The sequence below is a fragment of the Oreochromis niloticus genome, linkage group LG15 (genome assembly GCF_001858045.2).
Source record: "Oreochromis niloticus isolate F11D_XX linkage group LG15, O_niloticus_UMD_NMBU, whole genome shotgun sequence".
NCBI lineage: Eukaryota > Metazoa > Chordata > Actinopteri > Cichliformes > Cichlidae > Oreochromis > Oreochromis niloticus.
In genome coordinates, this window is record NC_031980.2 from 17,561,502 (window position 1) to 17,581,944 (window position 20,443).

General features: G+C 40.1%; 1 protein-coding gene across 2 annotated transcripts in view; it reads left to right on the forward strand.

Annotated features, from left to right (window-relative positions):
* The first annotated feature begins 377 nt into the window (after positions 1-377).
* LOC100707619 (dihydropyrimidinase-related protein 5) overlaps positions 378-20,443 on the forward strand; it is a 28,557-nt gene continuing 8,491 nt past the window's right edge. The window contains exons 1-4 of one of the 2 annotated variants that reach the window (XM_025899171.1): positions 422-533; positions 2,265-2,394; positions 11,705-11,819; positions 14,153-14,302. In XM_025899171.1, coding sequence (XP_025754956.1) covers positions 11,709-11,819; positions 14,153-14,302 — 261 coding nt within the window. In that variant the 5' untranslated portion in view covers positions 422-533; positions 2,265-2,394; positions 11,705-11,708. Of the gene's footprint in view, positions 534-2,264; positions 2,395-11,704; positions 11,820-14,152; positions 14,303-20,443 lie in introns of both variants that reach the window. The other variant, XM_025899170.1, reaches the window with a different exon arrangement.

The window sequence follows — 20,443 nt, forward strand, 5'->3', positions numbered from 1 at the left end:
GTGGGCCGGGGTTTATCTTTTTAGAGATCATGTCTAAAGATTAAGCAGCAGAAGATAAATAAATTAGAAATAAAATGTATTTCTGCTATTATTTTGTTAATAGATACTCAACATTTCAGAAATATAATCAATGAGAGCAAATTTAAACTCATGTTTATCGTTTAAAGTGGCCTAAGATACTAATAATAGTCAATGCTTCACTCAAATTTTCAATAAAAAAAAAAAAAAAGATAAAATAAAATCGGATGCTAATCGTTACATTTCTGACCGCAAGTGAAGGTATCACGACTTCAGCAGCAGGAGACACGCCCCTTTCTCAAGGAAGAGGAAACGCCTTCTACAGACTAAACTCCCCTCCCATTGGTCGGTTTTCCAGTTTCTCTCATTCGAACGGCCCCTGATTGGCTGCTGCCGGACCGTCGCCGAAGAAGCGTCTGCTGCTCGCGTTGTGCCAGCTGTCCTCGCGCACTCGGCCAGTGCTGGGCATCGGAGAGGGGCTCCTGCTGAGTAGGATCACGGAATCTGCGAACCGGGTAAGAAGATAGAAAATCCCACAAATGAGAGCATGTCAGGCTGTCGAGCTGTTGACCAGATCGGTAGATTTTATCACCTGTAGTCATAATTAGAGGCTTTAAAATCCCTCTTTATGCCATTAACATTGGTAACGGCATGGTTATAACGAACATTAATCAGTCTCTGTGAACGAAAATTAGGCAAATTTGGCAGATTTTCTATATTTTATTACATTTTTGCAAATCAGTGACGTTTTTCTGCGTCCAAATTAAAATGTGAATGAATTAACTCAACGTTTTTCCTTCCACTAAATGAATGAAAAAACATTAATTTCGCTTAAATGCGGTGAAAAAATGGAAAATTGGCGGTGATGTGGTGAAAATGGCATCGTGTGGTTTGGGGCGATGAAATATGGGTGAGATGTGAGTCTCTCTCTCTCTCTCTGTGTGTGTGTGTGTGTGTGTGTGCGTGTGTGTGTGTGTGTGTGTGTGTGGCGTGTCATCAGTGCTGCAAGGCTGTGTGTTTGTTATGTAAGTCCGTTTTAGGTTATTCTCTCTTCTCCCAAATTTATTGAGTCACGGTGATGATGATGATGATGATAATGAAGGGGTCTGTCTGTAGCCGTGGATACTCGTTTGTATGCACGACGTGTGTGTGCGCATGTGTGTGTGCTTGGAGTCCTTGGTGTGTGTGTGGCTGGGTACAAAACGTGAACAGGTGATTTAAAATCCAGTTTGTGCACATTATTTGGTTTGAGGGTATTCCTGGGTGCTGCAAATCCTTCAGGTACACCACATTGATCTGAATAAATCAGAGGGCGTCCTGATTAGATGATGTAACTGCTGCCCTACACATGGTCTGTTTCCATTAGGAGTGCAATGGTTGTCTTCTAGTGTGTAACATGTTAATTAGGGTGGTGGTGTAGCCTTGCCTCACAGCTAGGTTTCTGAGTTTGCATGTTCTCCCGGTGTATATAACAGCCCTGTTTTCATGTAGTGATTTACTTTTCTCTCATTGTGTATGCAGGCAGACTTATACAAACGTCACGCCTCCAGGGCTGATATGAAGATGCCAACAGTGATTTATGTACCAGATGGTAAACATCCCTTTTAATGCTCTAATTTTGGGTATTCCTAACATGTAAGGGATTTCCTTGGAGGTTGCTGCTTGGTTCTTATAGGCCCTTATAGTCAGAGCTGTTGGTGTAGTCTTTGGGTTTCGGCTGGTCATGCATTTCCTAATTTTTGTATCCTTGATTGAGGCACAAATGTGCAATTCTGTCAGTTTTTACCACCATTTCAATAATGGGTCAGTGCAGTGCTCAAAGTTTCCCACGTTAGAGAGGACGATGTTTTAGATGCTTGCAAAGCTGCAAAACTAAACAGCTTCTTCTCTCTGCTTTGTCTGAGTGGCGACACCTATTGTTCAGGATGCTGATCAGTAGAGTGCAGCAAGTACCCCACCCTCTCCTTTGGTTTAACTGGTGATAAGGAGGTGATGATGTTCTATCGCAGCAACTGAACTTCAAAATAAGAGATATGGTCCAGTGGTCAGGTTTCCTGGTTTTCACCCAGGTGGCCTGGGTTTGACTCCACGTATAGGAACTTGCATATAAGGACAGACATTTCAGGAAGAGGAAGTAAGGAGCATCTTTATCTAATAATGGCCCTGTTACACCTCCCACCTGATGAATGATGGTGTTGCATCCACTGCTAATAACTAAACAGCTTCTGCTCTCTGCTTTGTCTAAGTGGTGACAGCGATATTCAGGATGTTGGTCAGAATCGTGCAAAAAGTACCCGCGATTGGGCAGTGTTGATGTCACTGTGACAACCAATGCAGCGACCAAACTGGCGGCTCTAGCAGCAGCTGAATATCCAAGTAAGTGGCCAACACAAGCAGTCCCATATGTTCTAGTGGATAGGATTCCTGGTTTTCACCCAGGTGGCCTGGATTGACTCCCGGTAAAAGAACTTATATTTTATGAACAAACATTTTAATAAGAGGACATAAAGAGCATAGGTTGGTGTATAAGAGTGGAGAAAGGTGCACACAGGTGTACTGCATATTATGCAGAAGGTCTTGATCATCTAAGATCAGCTGCAGAATGTAGCAGCGTTGCACGTCTAGGATGACTCTGGACATCACAGGGTTCATGGAAAAGTTACGCCACTGCTAGATGACTGTGAAGATACTCTCTGTTGATGAGGGTGTATCCTCTGGACAGAGAAGAGAGGTCAAGGTGACTTGGTGAAGACGGATAGGAAAGTATTCAAAGAAAAATATTTGTATTCAGTGGCCAGACATGGAGTTGGAAAGGATGTACTGTGGGTTAGGTTGGCTAAGGATAGAGATGGAAATGTATTAATAAGTGAAGAGAGTGTGCTGAGAAGACTTTAAGAAGCTGACAAATGAACAAATTCAGAGAGAGACGAGGACTGTTAGTGAAAATGGGGGGCAGAGCATTAGTAAGGAGGAAGTGAGGGCAATTATGATGACATTGTGATCTGTAGCTCTAGGAGAGGTGGAGGTATGCTCCGGAGAGTGGAGGAAGGGAAGACAGTAGAAGCAAGACAGAATACTTGTGTGTGAATGAGAGGGAGACAGGTGTAACAGTGAAGGTAGATAAGTTTAAACACCCGAGATCAACAATCTAAAGCAATGGACAGCGGAGAAGAGCGTGAAAGGCAGGGTGGAGTGGGTGGTGATGAGTGTGAGAGCTGATTCGTAACAGAAAGAAAGCTGCAAGAGTGAAAGGGAAGGTTTACAAGATGGTAGTTAGACAGTTAGTCAGAGAGTGAGGGTGAGATGGTTTGGGCATGTGCAGAGGAGGGATAGTGGATATACTCGACAGCAGATGCTGAAAATGGAGCTGCCAGGCAGGTGGAGAGGAAAACCACAGAAAATGTAAACAATTTCACCTTCAAATGAGAAGACGAAAAACTCAAAGAGTAGGTCAGACTGAAGGTCAAAGGTCAGACAGAAAAAAATACTGGCAAAATAAATTTTATGGACAGCTCTTGGCGCTGAAATTTTTTTGTATGTATAGTGTGATTAGGGGACGTGTAGAGACAGAGATGCCCCTAATCCTCAGAGTGATGCCCCAGTTATCTTATTGTCTGTTTATCTGTGTGTGATTCACTAATGCTTATTCATGCATGAACCTGCAGCAGTACACACAATTCTTCTGTGTGTGTGTGTGTGTGTGTGTGTTTAGTATCTATTCTTATCTTCAAATGGCTGTAAATTTGTCTGCTGCATGTTGGTTGGCTTTTTAAATAGCTCTAGTTTTCACACATGCACATGTGCAAGGTAATCCAGACATATACACACATGTGCCCACACACACATATATACACACACACACACACACGCACAGGGAGAGAGAGAGAGAGAGAGAGATACTCCTCCCTCCCTGTGGCAAATATCAAGCAAGAGTCAGCAGCTGTCTGGTCCTTTTTTCTCACTTACAGCACACACACACACACACACACACACACACACACACACACACGTAGCCTGCACATGCCCACAAACAGACATGTGAGCGTGTCAGCAGCTACCATGTGAAATGTAAGAATTTTTAAGCTAAGTTTTAACTTATTTAGGAACATGCTAAGTTTTAATTTTTTTATTGGTTATTAATTATTTTAAAGCTCCTTAACACACCATTTTTAATCAATCAATAATAAAAAAAATTAAAAGAATCCGGACGATATATGGAAATTTATGGAATTTAAAATCAAGACAAACTCCCTGTTTACATATTTTCCGTTAAAAAAAAAGTAAACCATCCCTCCTGCTCATCCAACTGCAGTAGAACGACTGGTTTAGCTTTTGTACGATTTTATCCAATAAATAATTTGCTTTCTAAATGGTGCCTCCAGTATAAGAGTTCAGGTTTTATTCATGCTGTGAAGTAGCTGTGTCTTTGTATAACCATGATGTCGTGAATCTGTGTGCCACACACAGAGTCTGAACTCACTCAGCCTGCTGCTCCTCATTTATTATTAATTAAGTCCCCCATTAAAAAAAAGTTTGGATGGAGAGGGGAGGAAACTAGGGTGTGTCTCACTGTGTTAGACTGTGTGCAGCTGATGTTGGTGTGTGTGTGTGTGTGTGTGTGTGTGTGTGTGTGTGTGTGTAGAAGCAGCTGGTCCCAGGGTGTGTGAGAAATGCTGCCTGGTGTGTGTGTGTCTGTTATACCTGCTGTGACACAGCAGAAAGTGAACATGCACACACACGCACACACATGCACGCACACACACACACACACACACACACACACATTGAAGATGTCTAAAATAGATGTTTTTTTTTCGTTGAATGCAGTTAGCAAGGAGCATTAGAGACGACCTCAGTTTCTCCTGACGATTTTGACTTTCTCTGCACACAAGGCCTGGATTTCAGATCTCCCGTATTGATGTAAAAGCATGAGTCTTGTGTTTTTGTGTGAAATGGAAATCGGCTTTTGAGAGCAGATAGTGTTAAAATGGGCCAGTGGCTGCTTCCCGTCATTACCCCTCACATTGCATCATGTCGCATCGCAGCTCCTGACTGTGCTTCATGTCTCATCTCCTCGATCACCTCATGTTGCATTACATCTCGTCAAGCTGCTTCATGTTCTCTGTTTCGTATATAGAAAAACATCCTCTGCTCCATGTGCTGCCAACAGCACTCTTGAGTATTTTACATAATCTTGTAGGACAGGGTTGGGCAATTTATTTTCCCAAGGGAGCATGTGAGAAACTGGGACTGTTGTTTCAGTAAGGCTTGGTTATAGCTTCTTGTTGCCTTTACAGCTTTACAGGTAAAGATTCAGATGTCTGGTCCTGCTCTGCATCGGTCATGATATTATATTTGTCTCAGAATGGCGATTCAAATTTCAGTCCTTAAAAACAGCAATCTGCTCTCCACAAACTGAGCTTTACCTCTGATTTCAGTAAATAAATTCTTGGAAGTCTATGTCTTGTTAGAAAACATACATCTTGCACAAACATTGGTTCCAGTGCATTTGCAAAGTGGCTGCATTTGCTTGCAAAACCCCTCCAAAAAACTGCTGTCCGGTCAGGGACAACTAAAGGTCCGGGTGACGCCCAGACCTGAGCTAGAAAGAGTTCTGCCAAACAAACAGTGATGAAACCACAGCCCAAGCGTCTCTCTGTATTGCATTCTGTAAAAAAACATATTGCAATCACTTAAAATGCCACCAACAGTAAATCTATGATGAGTCACTTGTTTTATTGTACAAACAGTTATCATCCTGCTTCTTTAACTTTGATATTTAATAACCGAATAGTAGAGAAATAATCCTGTAAACATAAATGTGGTCTAAACATAAGAATCCACTAAAATAACTACTACTACTACTACTAAATTTAGTTTAATGTTTACAAATTATGTCCTAAAAGTCTCTGGGAATTTGACAGTTATTTAAGTATTATCTAAATTAACTTTAATTTTAATGTTCATCAAGACAGAAACGCCATATATTGAACCCCCACCAGGAAAAAAGGCTTTAAAGAGCTTTTTTTCTTTGCACAGTTTACTTTAAACATCGGCCCAGAATTTCTCAGGTGTTGCATCCTGACTAACCTGACTCCTACTCAGCCTTTCACAAAATCTATCATTATTATTATTATTACTATTATTATTATTATTATAAATCAGGCCACATATTTAAAGAGTAAAAAAAAAACGTGTTATTCTGATATGTAACAGTAAAAAGTCTTAAATAAATAACATAAAAATAACAAAACCATGAAGTAAAGTGGACACTGAGGACCAATTAACAAAATTACACATATATAAATATTGTTTTTTCTTAGTTTTAAGAATTGAATGTTTATATTTCAGCTGAACTTTTAGCTTTTTAGTCAAAGTAACACTTTTTGCAGCCACCGTTTTTAAACAAGGTCAACCTGTGATTTGTCTTAATCTCACACCAGAAATGTGGAGTCCTACTTTGTAACCAAGTCCTGCCAGATGAACTATATGGCAGAACTGTATTACTGTACTACAGTAAGCTATTGTCAGTTAGGGTTGCACCTAAAGTAGGGTTCGTCAACTATGTTTTTTTTTATATACTCCATTCCTTGAACCTGTGGTGAACTCACAGTGCCCATTTGTGATTAATTATAGACGTTATTTTCATTTTTGGAAGTTTAATTTCCTTTGTCCTCATATTCCTACAAACACACAAAGCCTCCAGTGTCCGATGCAGAAGTCAGCGTTCCCAGTCCCACACCCAGTCCGGGTCCGCAGTCTGTGTGGGTTTGGACTGAGCTGACTAGAAAATAGTGACAACAGCAGCACCAAGTTGTAGACATGTAGACATCACTGTCTTTTTCTCTCAGCTTAACTATTTCTTTTCCTCACCAACTCACTCAACTTGGGGACTGATGTTTTGATGGTTTGTCCTGCTTCCAAAAAAAGATGGGACACTGTCTAAATTCTAAATTTAAAAAAAAAGAACTGAAGCATCTGTGAATCATCTGAACCTGTGTATTTAATTAAAGGCACCACATTGTGAATAATTTCCTTTTTTTTATTAATTTGTGCTGACACATATATAAAACAAGTGCCCCAAGCGATCGTTGAGTATTTTAGAAGTAACTCAAAAAAACATACAAATATTTTTTTCTCAGTGAAAAGTAACATAATACTTGAAAATATTATTGAAGATTCAAAGAATTTGTTTGATGACGTCACATCAAACACTGTTTCCGGATCCAAGAGTCTCCTGTGCTGGGCCTGGCTCTGTTTTTATTAGCAGTATTTAAGTATTTAAGTGTAGCATGTCTTTATGTTTTTCTAAATAAAATGCGATACAATTAACACTTCATAAAAGAGTCACCTAGGCCGACTAAGATTTCAGTGTGGATTTTAAACTTAGGATCAAGACATCGTCATAGCTAATAATCCAAACCCTGTAACAACATATTAATGGTGCATTCGTATTGTGATTGGGGTCATCTCAGACATTGTTGTGGCTGAAGTTTGATCTGTTTTTGGTATCTCTGTTCCTCTGGGACCCTCAACATGAACTCATCCTACATCTTCCTTAATGAGTGCTAATGTATTTACATTGGCCTAATCATGGCTTTGTAGCACCTTTAGCACCAGGTAGCTAATCACATTTCAACTAATCCAGCTTCATTAACCTTCCAAATGTGTCGTTTCCTGTCTTTGTTTATGTCCAGAGTTACTGCAGTGGGGTTTACTTTAGTTTTTTAGAAACACTTTTTTAGAAACACAGTCAGGTATAAATGGTGTATCATCTTTAGATGTCATCTAGCCTAATGAATTCCTAAATTCTGTTTTCATTCATTCCTGGATGTTCAGCTTCGTGGTAACACCCTGACAGCCACACTGATCATATTAGTACTTTATTTGAACCAGCGCTGCCTCACTAAAGGATGGCTAATGATGCCAGACTTAACAAGCCAGTGCCAAACTCCAGTCTATACATATTACACAATAGGACAGCTCTGTAGTAAAAAAGGGGCCAAGAACCATTTAGTAGCTAAAATCTTGAACGAAAAAACTATGATAAAACATGAGGCAGACGTAAAGTTTCAGTGTGAAATACTACAAAGAATGCATGTATGTGAGTGTTGACGTTATACCAAGTGGAATTCAAATAATAAATCAGTCTTGGTGCTTTAGTATGCCTCACCATACCGTGTGTGTGTGTGTGTGTGTGTTGTGTGTTGTGTGTGTGTGTGTTGTGTGTTGTGTGTTGTGTGTGGACCCTTTTTTCCACTGAAGGATCTCCAGTTCCCATCTCCCGGGAAACCACTCTTTTAATCAGGTTGCCAGGCCTTTAGGGCACTGCTTTCCATACCGCACAGCGCTCCACCATCATGTTTACCACTTTATCTTTCGTCTCAGCACAATAAGCTACTTTTACTCTTCTTCTCTTTCTCTGGCCATTGTTGTATATCTCTAGTTTTTTGGGGGTTTTTTGGTCTCCATCTTCTCTGAACTCGACTGGACTATAATCTGATCCCAGATGATTTCTGTTCAGCGCTCTTACAGTAAAGCCAGATAGTATGAATGAATATTTTTCATCGAAACAACAATATATTTCAGAAGCTTTACTTAAATCTATGTTTAAAGCTTCTTGTTACCCCCGGGCTTCATTATTAGCAAGCTGGCAAATCCAAAGCCATTTCTCTTTCCCATTGGGCCAAATTTCTCCTCATCCAGTGGGGGTACAAATTTCTCTCCTCATTATTCTGTTCACTGTTCTCTTCCTTCCCCTCTTCTCCCCTCTCTCCTTCCTCTCTCTATTCTCCTCCATCTCTTTGAGTTGATTCTGTGTGACTGGGGCTCTATTGTGTCTGGCCATCAAACACATTGCGTACAGCCACCCATGCAGAATACACACATACACAAAGACATGATTATTGGAGAACCTCTCAGTTTGTTGATCCTATTAGGTTTGCTCAATCTACTTTTTATTTCATTGATCATCTGAAAGAAGAACATAGTGGACCACATATTGCAAAAGCTAATGGTTAACAACACTGTTTTGATGTGCACTGTAATTTTAAATATGTAGTCAGTGTTGCAAAAGGACAAAAATATATTTAAAACAAAATAAACAAATAAGTTGTTATTTGTAGAAAGCAGATATAAAACCAAGTCAGGTTTAAAAGCCAAAGAATAAAACATGGTTTTAAAAAATGTTGGTGGTGATGATGAAGCCAGCTGTTTCAATTTTTTAAGCTCAAAGAAACAATCTTCCCTATGCTTTAAATATGTTTAATTTAATTCAGAAAAGGTCAGATTTTGTGTAGTTTTTGTGTAGGAGAGGCAATTTTAATGATTAGAATTACTGAGTGGTGTAATATATTATTATATATCTTCATTTTCTATATAAAAAAGTGTTCATCTGAGAAATCTTCATCAATATTGGGCATCAAGTGTTGCTTTAGGGCTTCTGCGGCAGTAAATTTCAGTCAGTTGTCAAAAAGACAAGCAATCAAAATGACTGGCAGGTGGTGTAGAACAGTGATCCCCAACCCCCGGGCCATGGACTGGTACCAGTTTGTGAGTCGTTTGGTACTGGGCTGTGAGAGTTAAGGCTCAGGTTTAAGGTTTATGAAATTTATGGTTTTCAGGGTATTTATTGGTTTTTATCTTTATTTTTTTAATCGTTTTTATTATTAACCCGGTTCCCCTGGGCCTTTTCCCGTGTCTTATGAATATATCTTCTTTTTTTGGTATCCTTACTGGTTTTATTTTGTTGTATTTACCCGTGACACCTTAAAGGCCGGTCCGTGAAAATATTGTTGGACATAAACCGGTCTGTGGTGCAAAAAGTTTGGGGACCGCTGGTGCAGAACATGTAATATTCAGTATAACCTGCTGATATGTTTTGAAGCTTCAACAGTTTTTAAACCCAGGGGTACACATAGTCATATGAAGATTATGATTTGTTTGTAGTCCATCTTCAGCAAATCATAGTTTCACCACAACTGCACTTCCACTTGGCTCAGTAATTTGAGCCAAGTGGAAGTGCAGTAGGATCCTCTGAGCGCTGTGTTTCTCTTTTCCTCCGTCTTTATGAATTCTCCTTAATATCTTTCCCATCCTCCATGTGACGTTTTCCATTGAGATCAAGGAAAAGTGGTTAGGAAAAGATATAGGAGGTAATTTTGGGGCCGTTCAGCCATAGCCTTGGTTTGTTAGCCATGGCTCATTGCAGAAAATTACAATGTAGTGATTACAAGTGGAAAGTTACAATAAAGCCAAAGCCAGTAATATTAAAGAACATGCATTATATATTTTTCTATGGTGATAAAGAACTCCACACCGCTTTCCATTTCCCTCACTTAACTAATATAAAATAAATAAATAAAAGGATAAGTAAATAAAAAGACACTTGAAAACCTCACAGAGGATCAACTTTACTGCTGTAACTGTAAAGGACTTGGAAATGAAACACCAAGACCCTACAATGAATAGGATTCTATGAAAAACACAAACTGGGTGTACTGGGTTTGTGTAATGTAACACAACCTAGAAATTATCATAGCCACAAGTAATCATTATGCACACAAGGACCACCGGGGATTCATTTTGTAAACTGCTCATACAGCACAAATGCCTGAAATTAGGCGAGTTACATGTCTGCTAACCACAAGTCTGCTGGGATCATTAAAATTCACTTTGCTGTAAAGGGAATATTTGAAGAACGAAGCGCAGGAACGTACTGTAACCCTTCTAAAATTACTGATTAATATACTCATTTCCTTTCATAATGAATACGTTGGTCAATGCAACATCAGAAAATAGTGAAAATGTATTTAAAGGTTGCCTGAAGGCTGAGGTAATACCTTTTTTTTTACTTTATTTTATTTACTACTGTACTATTGATGTCTCATGCTATGAATAAATTGTTATAAATCGTAATAAATTGTAATAGCCCTGTAATTCTCTACCTGTTATTAGCTGGTAGTTGTTAATATCAGGCTTACCAGATCTTTGAGGAAACACCTGCTTTCCATCTGTCCTTGCAAAGCACTGATAATCTGTTATTCCCACAGATACTGTAATAGATTTATAAATGATAGATCCACTCCTAAATATTTTATAGACTGAGCTGACACACTTTAAAGCCTGGAGCAAATGCTTCCCAGAAACTGTAAAGTGTAACTCAGCACAAAATACAGAACACAAACTTTAATTTGTTGACTTTTTTACGAGTAGCGGTTGGTTGCAGAAGGACTCCACACTGGATTCCTGAAGTTGAATAGACCAGTACAATGCCAGGGTTTAAGTATTGCTGTGTAAAGCAAATTAAACACTGGATAAAAGCAGTAGTTCCAGCTGAGTATGAACTTTTTCAGAGCTGCAAGATTTCAGTTAGTTTTGTTCAAATCAAGCAACTTTTTCTATTTAGAACAATTAATTTCGCACTGCAGAATTTAATTTAAACTGTTACCACGAAAAGGTAGCACTCGACTGGTGGGTGTGTCAAGATATTTTAGATCTGAGCTTCTGTTTAACTTGTGATATTTATTTTTAGACCTGCCCACATTTCCTTGAGGTTTGCTTGGTTAAATACAAAACAAACATTACTCACTGCACCACCTTATGGTAAGGACTGGTATTGCGCAACGTTGTTAACATGCTAAATATCGTGTACTTGAATTTACTTGAATACCTTTTTATCTTGTAGGACTATGGCTGCTAACATGGGGTCCATGCGTATACTCATCAAGGGGGGAAAGGTGGTCAATGATGACTTCACCCAGGAAGCAGATGTCTACATTGAGAACGGCATCATACAGCAGGTAAATCACTGTTATGTACACATGTTAAATGTGCACATGTGCAAATGTATTTTTACTTACAAGCACATTTTTCCGCATGTCATACAGTAAAAACTTTTCATCACTTTCACACTTTGACTGTCCAGTATATCTCCAGCTGTTAGTATGACTCATTTCACAGTAATAGCATGAAGAGAACCACTCGGTCAACTCTGTGGCTCCAAACCATGGTACTATAATTATCTCACACAGTGTTGTCATGGAGATAAGCATTGGTTTATGTGGCGAGGACGCCTTTGAATCAGCTGTACTGAAACGTTCCAGTGTTGCTGCAGCAGATGAGCGTTTACACACTCGCTGTCAGTGCTTACTTCCATCACAGACAACAACAGCTATTTTTTGCAGTATTTAAAGTGTCGAAGCTGAGCGAGTTATACTGTAACCAACACGTTCTCACTCCCAAAGCGTAACATTTTACGCTAACAGTTCTCATATTAAAAATGGGCAAAGTTTTCAATAGTGGGGTCAGCATGTGTAAGCATACAGACTGATCTAAGCAGTCATACAAAAGGGGAACATCTCAGGCTGTGAGACCTTCTTTTTGTGAGTTTGTGCCAATCAGAAGAAAACCACCTAGAAGTTGAGTTAAATTGCAAATATGCACAGCTCCTATGGTAAGAAGAAACTATTACCAGGTGTACTAATGTTCATGTCAGCCTGTCTAATTGTCAGCATTATCACAAAAACAGTTACCAAGGTAATTAATAGTCTTTCTCTATGGACTGTGAAAGTATGTATGTATTTCAGTGTAGATGAAAATGTCAGATTGGCTAACAAGCCATAGATGACACTATCATGCTTAGAGCTATGATGTCAATGTCAATTTTATTTATATATCACATTTCACACAGTTATAAATGACCTCACTTCAGCAGGCAGCTTGTTCCAAAGAACAGGGCCACAGTAATTGAAAGCACCCTCAGCAGCGCATCTAGATCTAATTCTGCACCTGATTACCTAAGAAATAAAAATCTAAGTTAGTGTGGTTTAATATACCAAACAAAATACCTAAGAAAAGGGTTGAATAACCTTAAATTTAATTTATTAAACAATGATTAATGGATTGTATTAAAAGTAAATGTTTGTTTCCTTACATCTTGGCCTGATATAGGCCCAGAGTTTGGTGGTAATCACAGGTTGCTATTGAAAAATATGTATCCCCCTACCGGGGGGATGGCAAATAGCTACTGGAGGTTGCTAGGTGAAACTAACTGTAAAGAGGTATAGAGTGATGTAATGAAAACCTCCTTGTGATTGCTTTGCTCACTAGTAGATTGCCACAGTTGCAGTCTGCATGGAAGACTTTCTCTGCAAACACTCGTCATTTATGGCCCTTTTATGGTAGCCGTTCTCGCACGAAGTCACATCCCCTGGCACAAGCCGCGTGATTTCTTTGCTTCATGGTTTTCACTTCTTCTCATCCTGTCCAGCGCTGATGTGGTCCTGAGTCACTGTCTGAGTGACTGTTTAGATTAGATTAGATAAAACTTTATCAATCCCTCGGGTGGGTTCCTCCAGGAAATTCTGTTTCCAGTAGCACAGCACTGACAGAAGTTGCAAAAGAATGTAAGCAGAAATAGAAATATACCGTATATACACATATACACATATATAAATACAGAGACATATATAAATACAGAGACATATATAAATACAGAGTATATAATAGCGATTAATAGGATAATAGGAATAGGAATTACCAGGGAATTGCACATTTCAACTATTTTGAGCCTATTGCACTGTTGAATATAGAGAAATATTGCACAGTGAAAAGGGCACTACAGATTAGTTGTTCCCGCCCTCCTTTGTCCCCCTGTTTCCCTTCCCTCTCCCCTCCAGTGAGGAGTTAAACAGTTTGATGGCATGTGGGACAAAGGAGTTTTTAAGTCTGTTGGTCCTTGACTTTGGGAGAAGCAAACTGTGTGCAAGTTTGTGTGCAAAGTGACTAATATGGGAAGCATAAATGGGTCCTTACTCTCCTTAACAAGAAAAACAAAACAAAAATATTCTTCTGAAAATGGTTAGGCACACGACTATCCTGAAAGTCAGTGAGAAGTACTGTATAAGAACCAGTGCTTCAGAAAACCCACTTTAAAAAAGTCCGGACTTTTTGGAAGCAAAATAAAAAGAAATTTGGGTGATTCATGGCTTTTGCACAGTGGTTTACCTCTTGGTGACCAGTTTCAGCTACAAACTATTAATTAGGGAGTAAATAAAATAAATTGTAATAAAATAAAGTGATAATAAAGTAAAATTAAGTACTGTAATTTGTGTGTTTGTGTTTTCTGTGGCAGGTTGGAAAGGAGCTGATGATACCAGGCGGGGCTAAGGTGATAGATGCCTCTGGAAAGCTGGTGTTGCCGGGCGGAATTGACACGAGTGTGCATCTGCAGGAGACCTTCATGAACGCCACCATCCAGGACGACTTCTACAGTGGGACCAAGGTACACACGCTGTAAACACACTGCTTAAACACACTCACACACAGGGCTTTGCTGTGAGCAGGCTCGTCAGCATGCTTGTGATTAAAGACATTTCAAGTCTGCAGACAGCTGTCATGCTTTCTCTGTGACTCTGATGTGTCTGCAGTGAAATATTGAGCCCTGCTTTTAGCTTCATCAGGACTAATGACCACACGTTTTCTCACATTGGCCTTTCAGGAAGCAAACACTTGTCAGCAGTTTCTGGTTGAAAGCAGAGACTTCTCTTTTTTAGACACACAGCTGTTTAGTTTTCATCTGTTCTGGGTTTATTTGTTAATTTCCTATGAATGTCCTGCATTTTTCCCACTGAGAGCCCGAGCAGCGAGGATGATTTCATAATTAAGAGGGAGTGTTATTGTTGCCTGCAGTGGTATGCATGTGTTGGAGGATGTTCTCAGCTTGTCTGTTTAGATGCTGCCTGGCGTGCCTGACAGTTTTAGTCAAGGGCGTCAGCTGTGGACGCCAACAGTACAGTATCAGCAAAAGATAGTCATATGACAAAAAGTCAAAGTATATGTGGGTTTTTGTAGGTGATTGCTTCTTCAGACACATCTAATAATTTATTACATGATAAATATAACGTGGAGTCCCCAGAAGATGATGAGTAAGTTTAGTTTTTGTTATTTGGCTCTGCTCGTGTAGATTTGCATGATTCATGGTTCAAAATGATCGTATGTACAAATGGACAAATGCCAATGTGTCTTTCACTGGGCCTTTGTTGAACCCTCTCAGTTTATCTTCTGTCTGAAACAATCCCAGTAGTAGTAACAGTAGTCCAGAACTGTGGCTGGGACCATATTAAGGATACATTTACATCATTCATAGCAAAGAGTAGAAAAAACTGTCTGAAACAGAGAATTTAGAGCAAATTCTGAAATCTGAATTTATGGCTCACTGGGATTATTTAGGACTGCGCCAGGTGTCACTGACAGTGGGCTGATCTATTTTAATAACTCTATGTTGTTCTGTGCTCACGTGTTCATACGCCAGCAGCAGTGACCCAGCTGATAGCAGCAGAGATAACGTAACACTAAGGAAGTTGCAAAGGGTCAGCAGTTTGGAGGTTTTTCAAGCCTCTGGGGCCAACAGCTTTTCTTTGTGTTAGTGCAATCATTTTTGACAAAACTAAAAACTATGGTCTAGTGACTGGAAAGGTCACACTCTCTCTGTCTCTCTGTGTCTTTTTGTTTCTCACTTGTGCTTTATGAATCCGTTATTAACGTTAATGCTGCACAACTGTGAGTCTCACATGTGAAGAGATGAACTTACAGTGACTCTAACAGAAGGGAAAAGAGAGACACTGAATACTAAACCTCTAACCAGCACAGTTTGTGTTCATGTTTTAAGTCAGACATATCACCATTTAGACTTGCTTAGCAAATTAGCAAAGCTGGTCCATATTTAGTTTAGTTTCAAGTCACCCTACATCAGGTACTTCTGTTTATTCCTCAATTTATTTTTTTATGTATAAGTAAACATGAGAATTGACACCATCACTAACTTAAAATATAATCTAACAAATAAATACATCCAAAAATATCAATTTAGTTAATTGCTATTATTGCTGTTTATGTATTATTACCACTTCTATGACTTGAGGACACACTAAGGACACAATAAGCTAAATGAGCTAAAGGAGCAGGTATTATGTTTAACTGCTTTTCCACTCTTTATTGTAGCTTCTTTGTGTTTGTTCCTCAATAGTTGAAATCTCCATAATTTGTGACTTTGTGTTGCTTTGAAATTTTCCATGTTAGGCATAGCAAAGGTACAGGAAAAGTGGTGACGTTAACCTGCAGGTGACCCACAATGACAGCTTTTCCTTTCCTTTTTTACTGCCATTAGATAAAAGACAGACTTCAGAAAAGTGTCTGTCCCACAGTGTGGATTAGAATCAATCAAAATGCGGGGCACCGTGTCAGTATTTGGTGACGAGGCATAAAAATTCTTTATATTAATGCTATTCCCTCCACCCTGCCCGCCCAGCATGTCTTTCTGTTCAGTGTAGCTGCTGACGAGCGAGTGATTGTCTGGGGGAGATCGTCAGCAGCACTTTTAGTATCTTTTCTCCTCGCAGCCTTGCCAGCATGTTTGGAAATTATGGTGCACATCATAAAATTGCGGCGGTGACTTTGCTGTGCTGCAAGAGGAGAGAAATGAGGCTGAAGACTGGTGACAAACTGGTGCCAGTTCTCCCCCAGCCCCCACCGCTGCCCTCGCTGCCATGACAACTAACCCGCACTCTTAGCATGGAAATTTCTGTGTGTGAGAGAGTATGTGCACACATGACCGTGGTAGTATTGTGTGGTTCCTATGGTGACTGTGTTACTGCAGCAACAGCTCGTGTAATTGTGATGAACCTCTAAACTATTTCCCCCCTCTGCATCCCTCTCTCCCTCTGTTTTGTAACTGTCTGCTCCCTCTTCTGTTTTACTTCCTTCCTCCTCTGGTGCCTCCTCCTGTTCCTCTGCTTCACCCCGATTTATATAACACGCTGTAATGGTGGAAGGTCAAGAGGAAGAACGTGCTGCCCGGATAGAAATGATCTGGAACTGATGTTTTAGCTTCTTTGACATCATGCTGAACTCTTTTCAGCCATCCATTTTCTTAGCTGCTTATCCAGGTGAAGGTCACCAGACATGTAACCAGTCCATCATCAGGACCTTCTTTCTGTGTCTGCCATGGACTGTATATAAAAGATGGACGTGGCTCCAAGATCTGTAAAGGGAAGCCAGTGATGACCAGCAGGGGGCGATGCTGACCACTGCCCCACATATGTAGATGCAATATTAAAAACCATGAACTCTTTAAAGTTAAAATAAAAATGTTTCGGCCTTAGGGACATCACACTGCCTGACAGGTGATGGGTTTGAACAGTTAAAAAAGACTTCCAGACGATATAAACTACAATCGAAAAGTGCAGCTGTGCTTCTTTTATTGAATACTAACAGAATAAAGTGTGTGATCTGCTCTCACTGTTATCCACAGTCAGTCTTTACAGTGTAACACTGATCAATCACATCCAGCTAAGCAGATCTACTTTTTTTTTTTTTACATAAAGCCTGAAATGTTGCCTGAGCTGTATCTATCACAGCAGGCCTGGCAGAGATAATTTAAATGTCTCAGCAGGCTGAACTGTAGCAATGAAGAGAAGAAGGAGGAGGAGGAGGGTAGTGGAAGAAGGTGAGGTGCCGGCTGTAATAGGAAGTACGAGTGGAGCTGATAGAGGCTGATCAGAGGGCTGGAGCAGTAATCTGTCTCACACTGATAGCCTCTCCCAGAGTCTGACACAGAGACCCTCTCACCCCCTCACAGTCGCTTTCATATGTAAAGGAAGCTTCAGGCACTCATGTGACAGGATTTCTGTGTGCTCGTTGGTTTTTCTTGGAGGAAAAATTAACTCTTTCTTTTATACATTAAAATCTTCACAACTAATGCTATTTTTAAATAATTGTGTTCAGTGTAGTTTCAGAATGAATTAACAGTTAATAAATACATTTGAACTGTTATTATTAGATGTAACTTTCTCTTGGTGATCTGTTAAAATAATCCAGCTTTGCAGTTTACAGTTTAAAATCCCAAAAGTATGGAATTTTTCAGGGCAGTCCATATTGTTATTGATCTTTATTAGTCTATAGATGTTCTTCTACTGGGCTTCAACTTCTTTTACTCCTTCCTGCTGCCCTCTCGCCATCTTTTTTACTTTCTATGCAGGGGATTATCTTCACAGTAGGGGTTAGGGGTCTTTAATAGAGCAAGAGATTGATATTAAGAACCGCTTGTGGTTTATGTGTCAGTATGTTGGGTTGACCAAAAGAGCTTTTAGGTCAAATCCAGTAAGCTTAAACGATGTTGGTTGGCTGAACACACTGTCTTTCTCCATCATTGTTTATGTTTTGGTATGTTTAAATTAAAGAGTTGAAAAATGATCCACATGCTTATATCACTGCTCTTAACCAGATGTTAAATAATCAGTGCGCAGTGTGTGATGATTTGACCTGATATTCTGGTATCTTTAGGAATTTATGATCTAAAAATCTTCTACTTAAGTTATGTGGACACATTCACAAAGCCTGTGTAATGATGTCACTGGAGGGAAGACTCATTTTGTTGTGAAATATCTGAAAGCTTGCAAAAGGATGCACAACTATCCTGGGCTTAAACATGCACCCGGCTGCTATTGTTGCTGTTGCCAGCTTCACTGTACAGCTAAACACATCCCGTCAGAACAACACAGATATGCTCTGTGCTGTCTGCAGTGAGCGAGTGATGCTGTGCTTCTTGAATCTCCACAGCAGGTTTGTAATTTAGAACAAGCTAAAATTGGATGTTGTTTCGAGTGTTTGTAGTTGCAAATGTTGCTTGAAAACAGCATGAAAAACATCTCAACTCTCAGACAGCTGCTTTATTCCAGTTTGACAGAAAAGTCTCAAACTGCCCCTGAATCAGTTCACACTGATTATAGCAATGTTAGCTCATACTGTTGTGTGCGTAACATGGATCGGTAAAGATGCAGTGATCAGGGATTTCTTTTTCCCTTTACCTCCTGTTTCCTCGCTTGTTTTCTCCCCTCTGCCCTCTGGGATTTTTTAAAGAAGGGGGCCGGCAGTAAATCTTAATTGAGGCCAAGCAAACAGACAGCCTAAATCCCACAATCCCCAGCTGTGCATCTGTGCCCCCCGCTTTCTCTCTCACACACACACACGCACACATGCACACAGTTACATGTAGTGACAGTGATCAATGACATACACTCTTCATGCACACATATGCTGAGACCTTCGATGCTGACATTGCACATCACTCGGACTGGTTTCTATGGTAATGAGAAGTCTGATAGCTAACTGGCCGACTGAGCTTACGCTCACAAGCAGGTGACCCCGCCCCCCGTCTGTGAGACACGTCTGGAGCCCGAGGCAACGGCTCCATGCTGTCACAGAAACGTTCTCATGTAGTCACGTTTTATTGAGGTTAGGCTGCAAAAATGATGGCGGTTTAACGTCACTTTGATTGTTAATGATGACTAAAGAGCAGATTGCAGCTGTTTCACACCCCACCTCTTCATTTCCTGTTTTATATGCGATTACAGACGTTCTCCCATCATGCCTCAGTGTGATATTCCTGTTAGAGGATATTGGATGGGTGAATGTTTGCGCAATTTTGGATGGAGAGAGGAGGACAGGAGGAGGAGGAAGAGGGTGGGGACGTGCGACAGGCATGGCTGAGCAGTATCTGTTGTCATGGTTACACAAAAGTGCATTCACCATTGTAGCGAGGAAGACGAGTCACTGCACACAGCTTCCTTCACTTCTTCTAGTCTATCTTTGTTTCATCATCCTCTCTTTTTTCCCCCATCTGTAACTGTCCTTCCCCTCCGCCCACTCCTCCCCTCCATTAGTAATTTCATCTCTCATCTTCTCTAGTTCTCTGTTTCCTGTGGAGTTGAAGTGAGAGAGCCACATTCAGCAGCAGGAGCCATATTCAGAAAGATTACGTTTGTAGTTTTTGAGGTTGTGAAGTATTAGGATGTTCACATGTACAGCTACAGTAATGTGAAGCCTTTTGTCAAAACTTAATGAAACCAATGTTGTCAGACTCTAGGAAGGAAAAAACACTTGACTTCCACAACTCCCTCCTCACTGGCATGAATGCGAAGTCACGCTCTCCCCTCCATGTACTTTAAAATGCAGCAGCTGAGCTTCTGACTGGTTTTAACAGACACTGTCACATCAAATCAGTGAACGCCGGGAACGTTGACCTCATATGAACCAGTTTACAGCTCTTCAGGTAAAGCTCTTCTGGCTGCCTCAAAATCTAGACTTAAATGTAAAGGTGAGCGTGTTTTTGCCGTGAGGGCTTGTCAACTTTAGAACATCCTGCCTGAGAAGAAGACGCTCCCAGACTCACTGATTTCTGTAAAACAGTTCATCCATCCATCCATACTGCTATGATCGCTTTTATTCTTTTATTATTTATGTATTATTTACCTTTTGCATTTTGCCTTTTGCATTTTTGCATCTTTTTTCCCTTCTTGTTGTATAACATCACTTTCACTTAATTGTATCTGTTTTGTTTGACTTATAAGTTGACTTAATGTTTTCA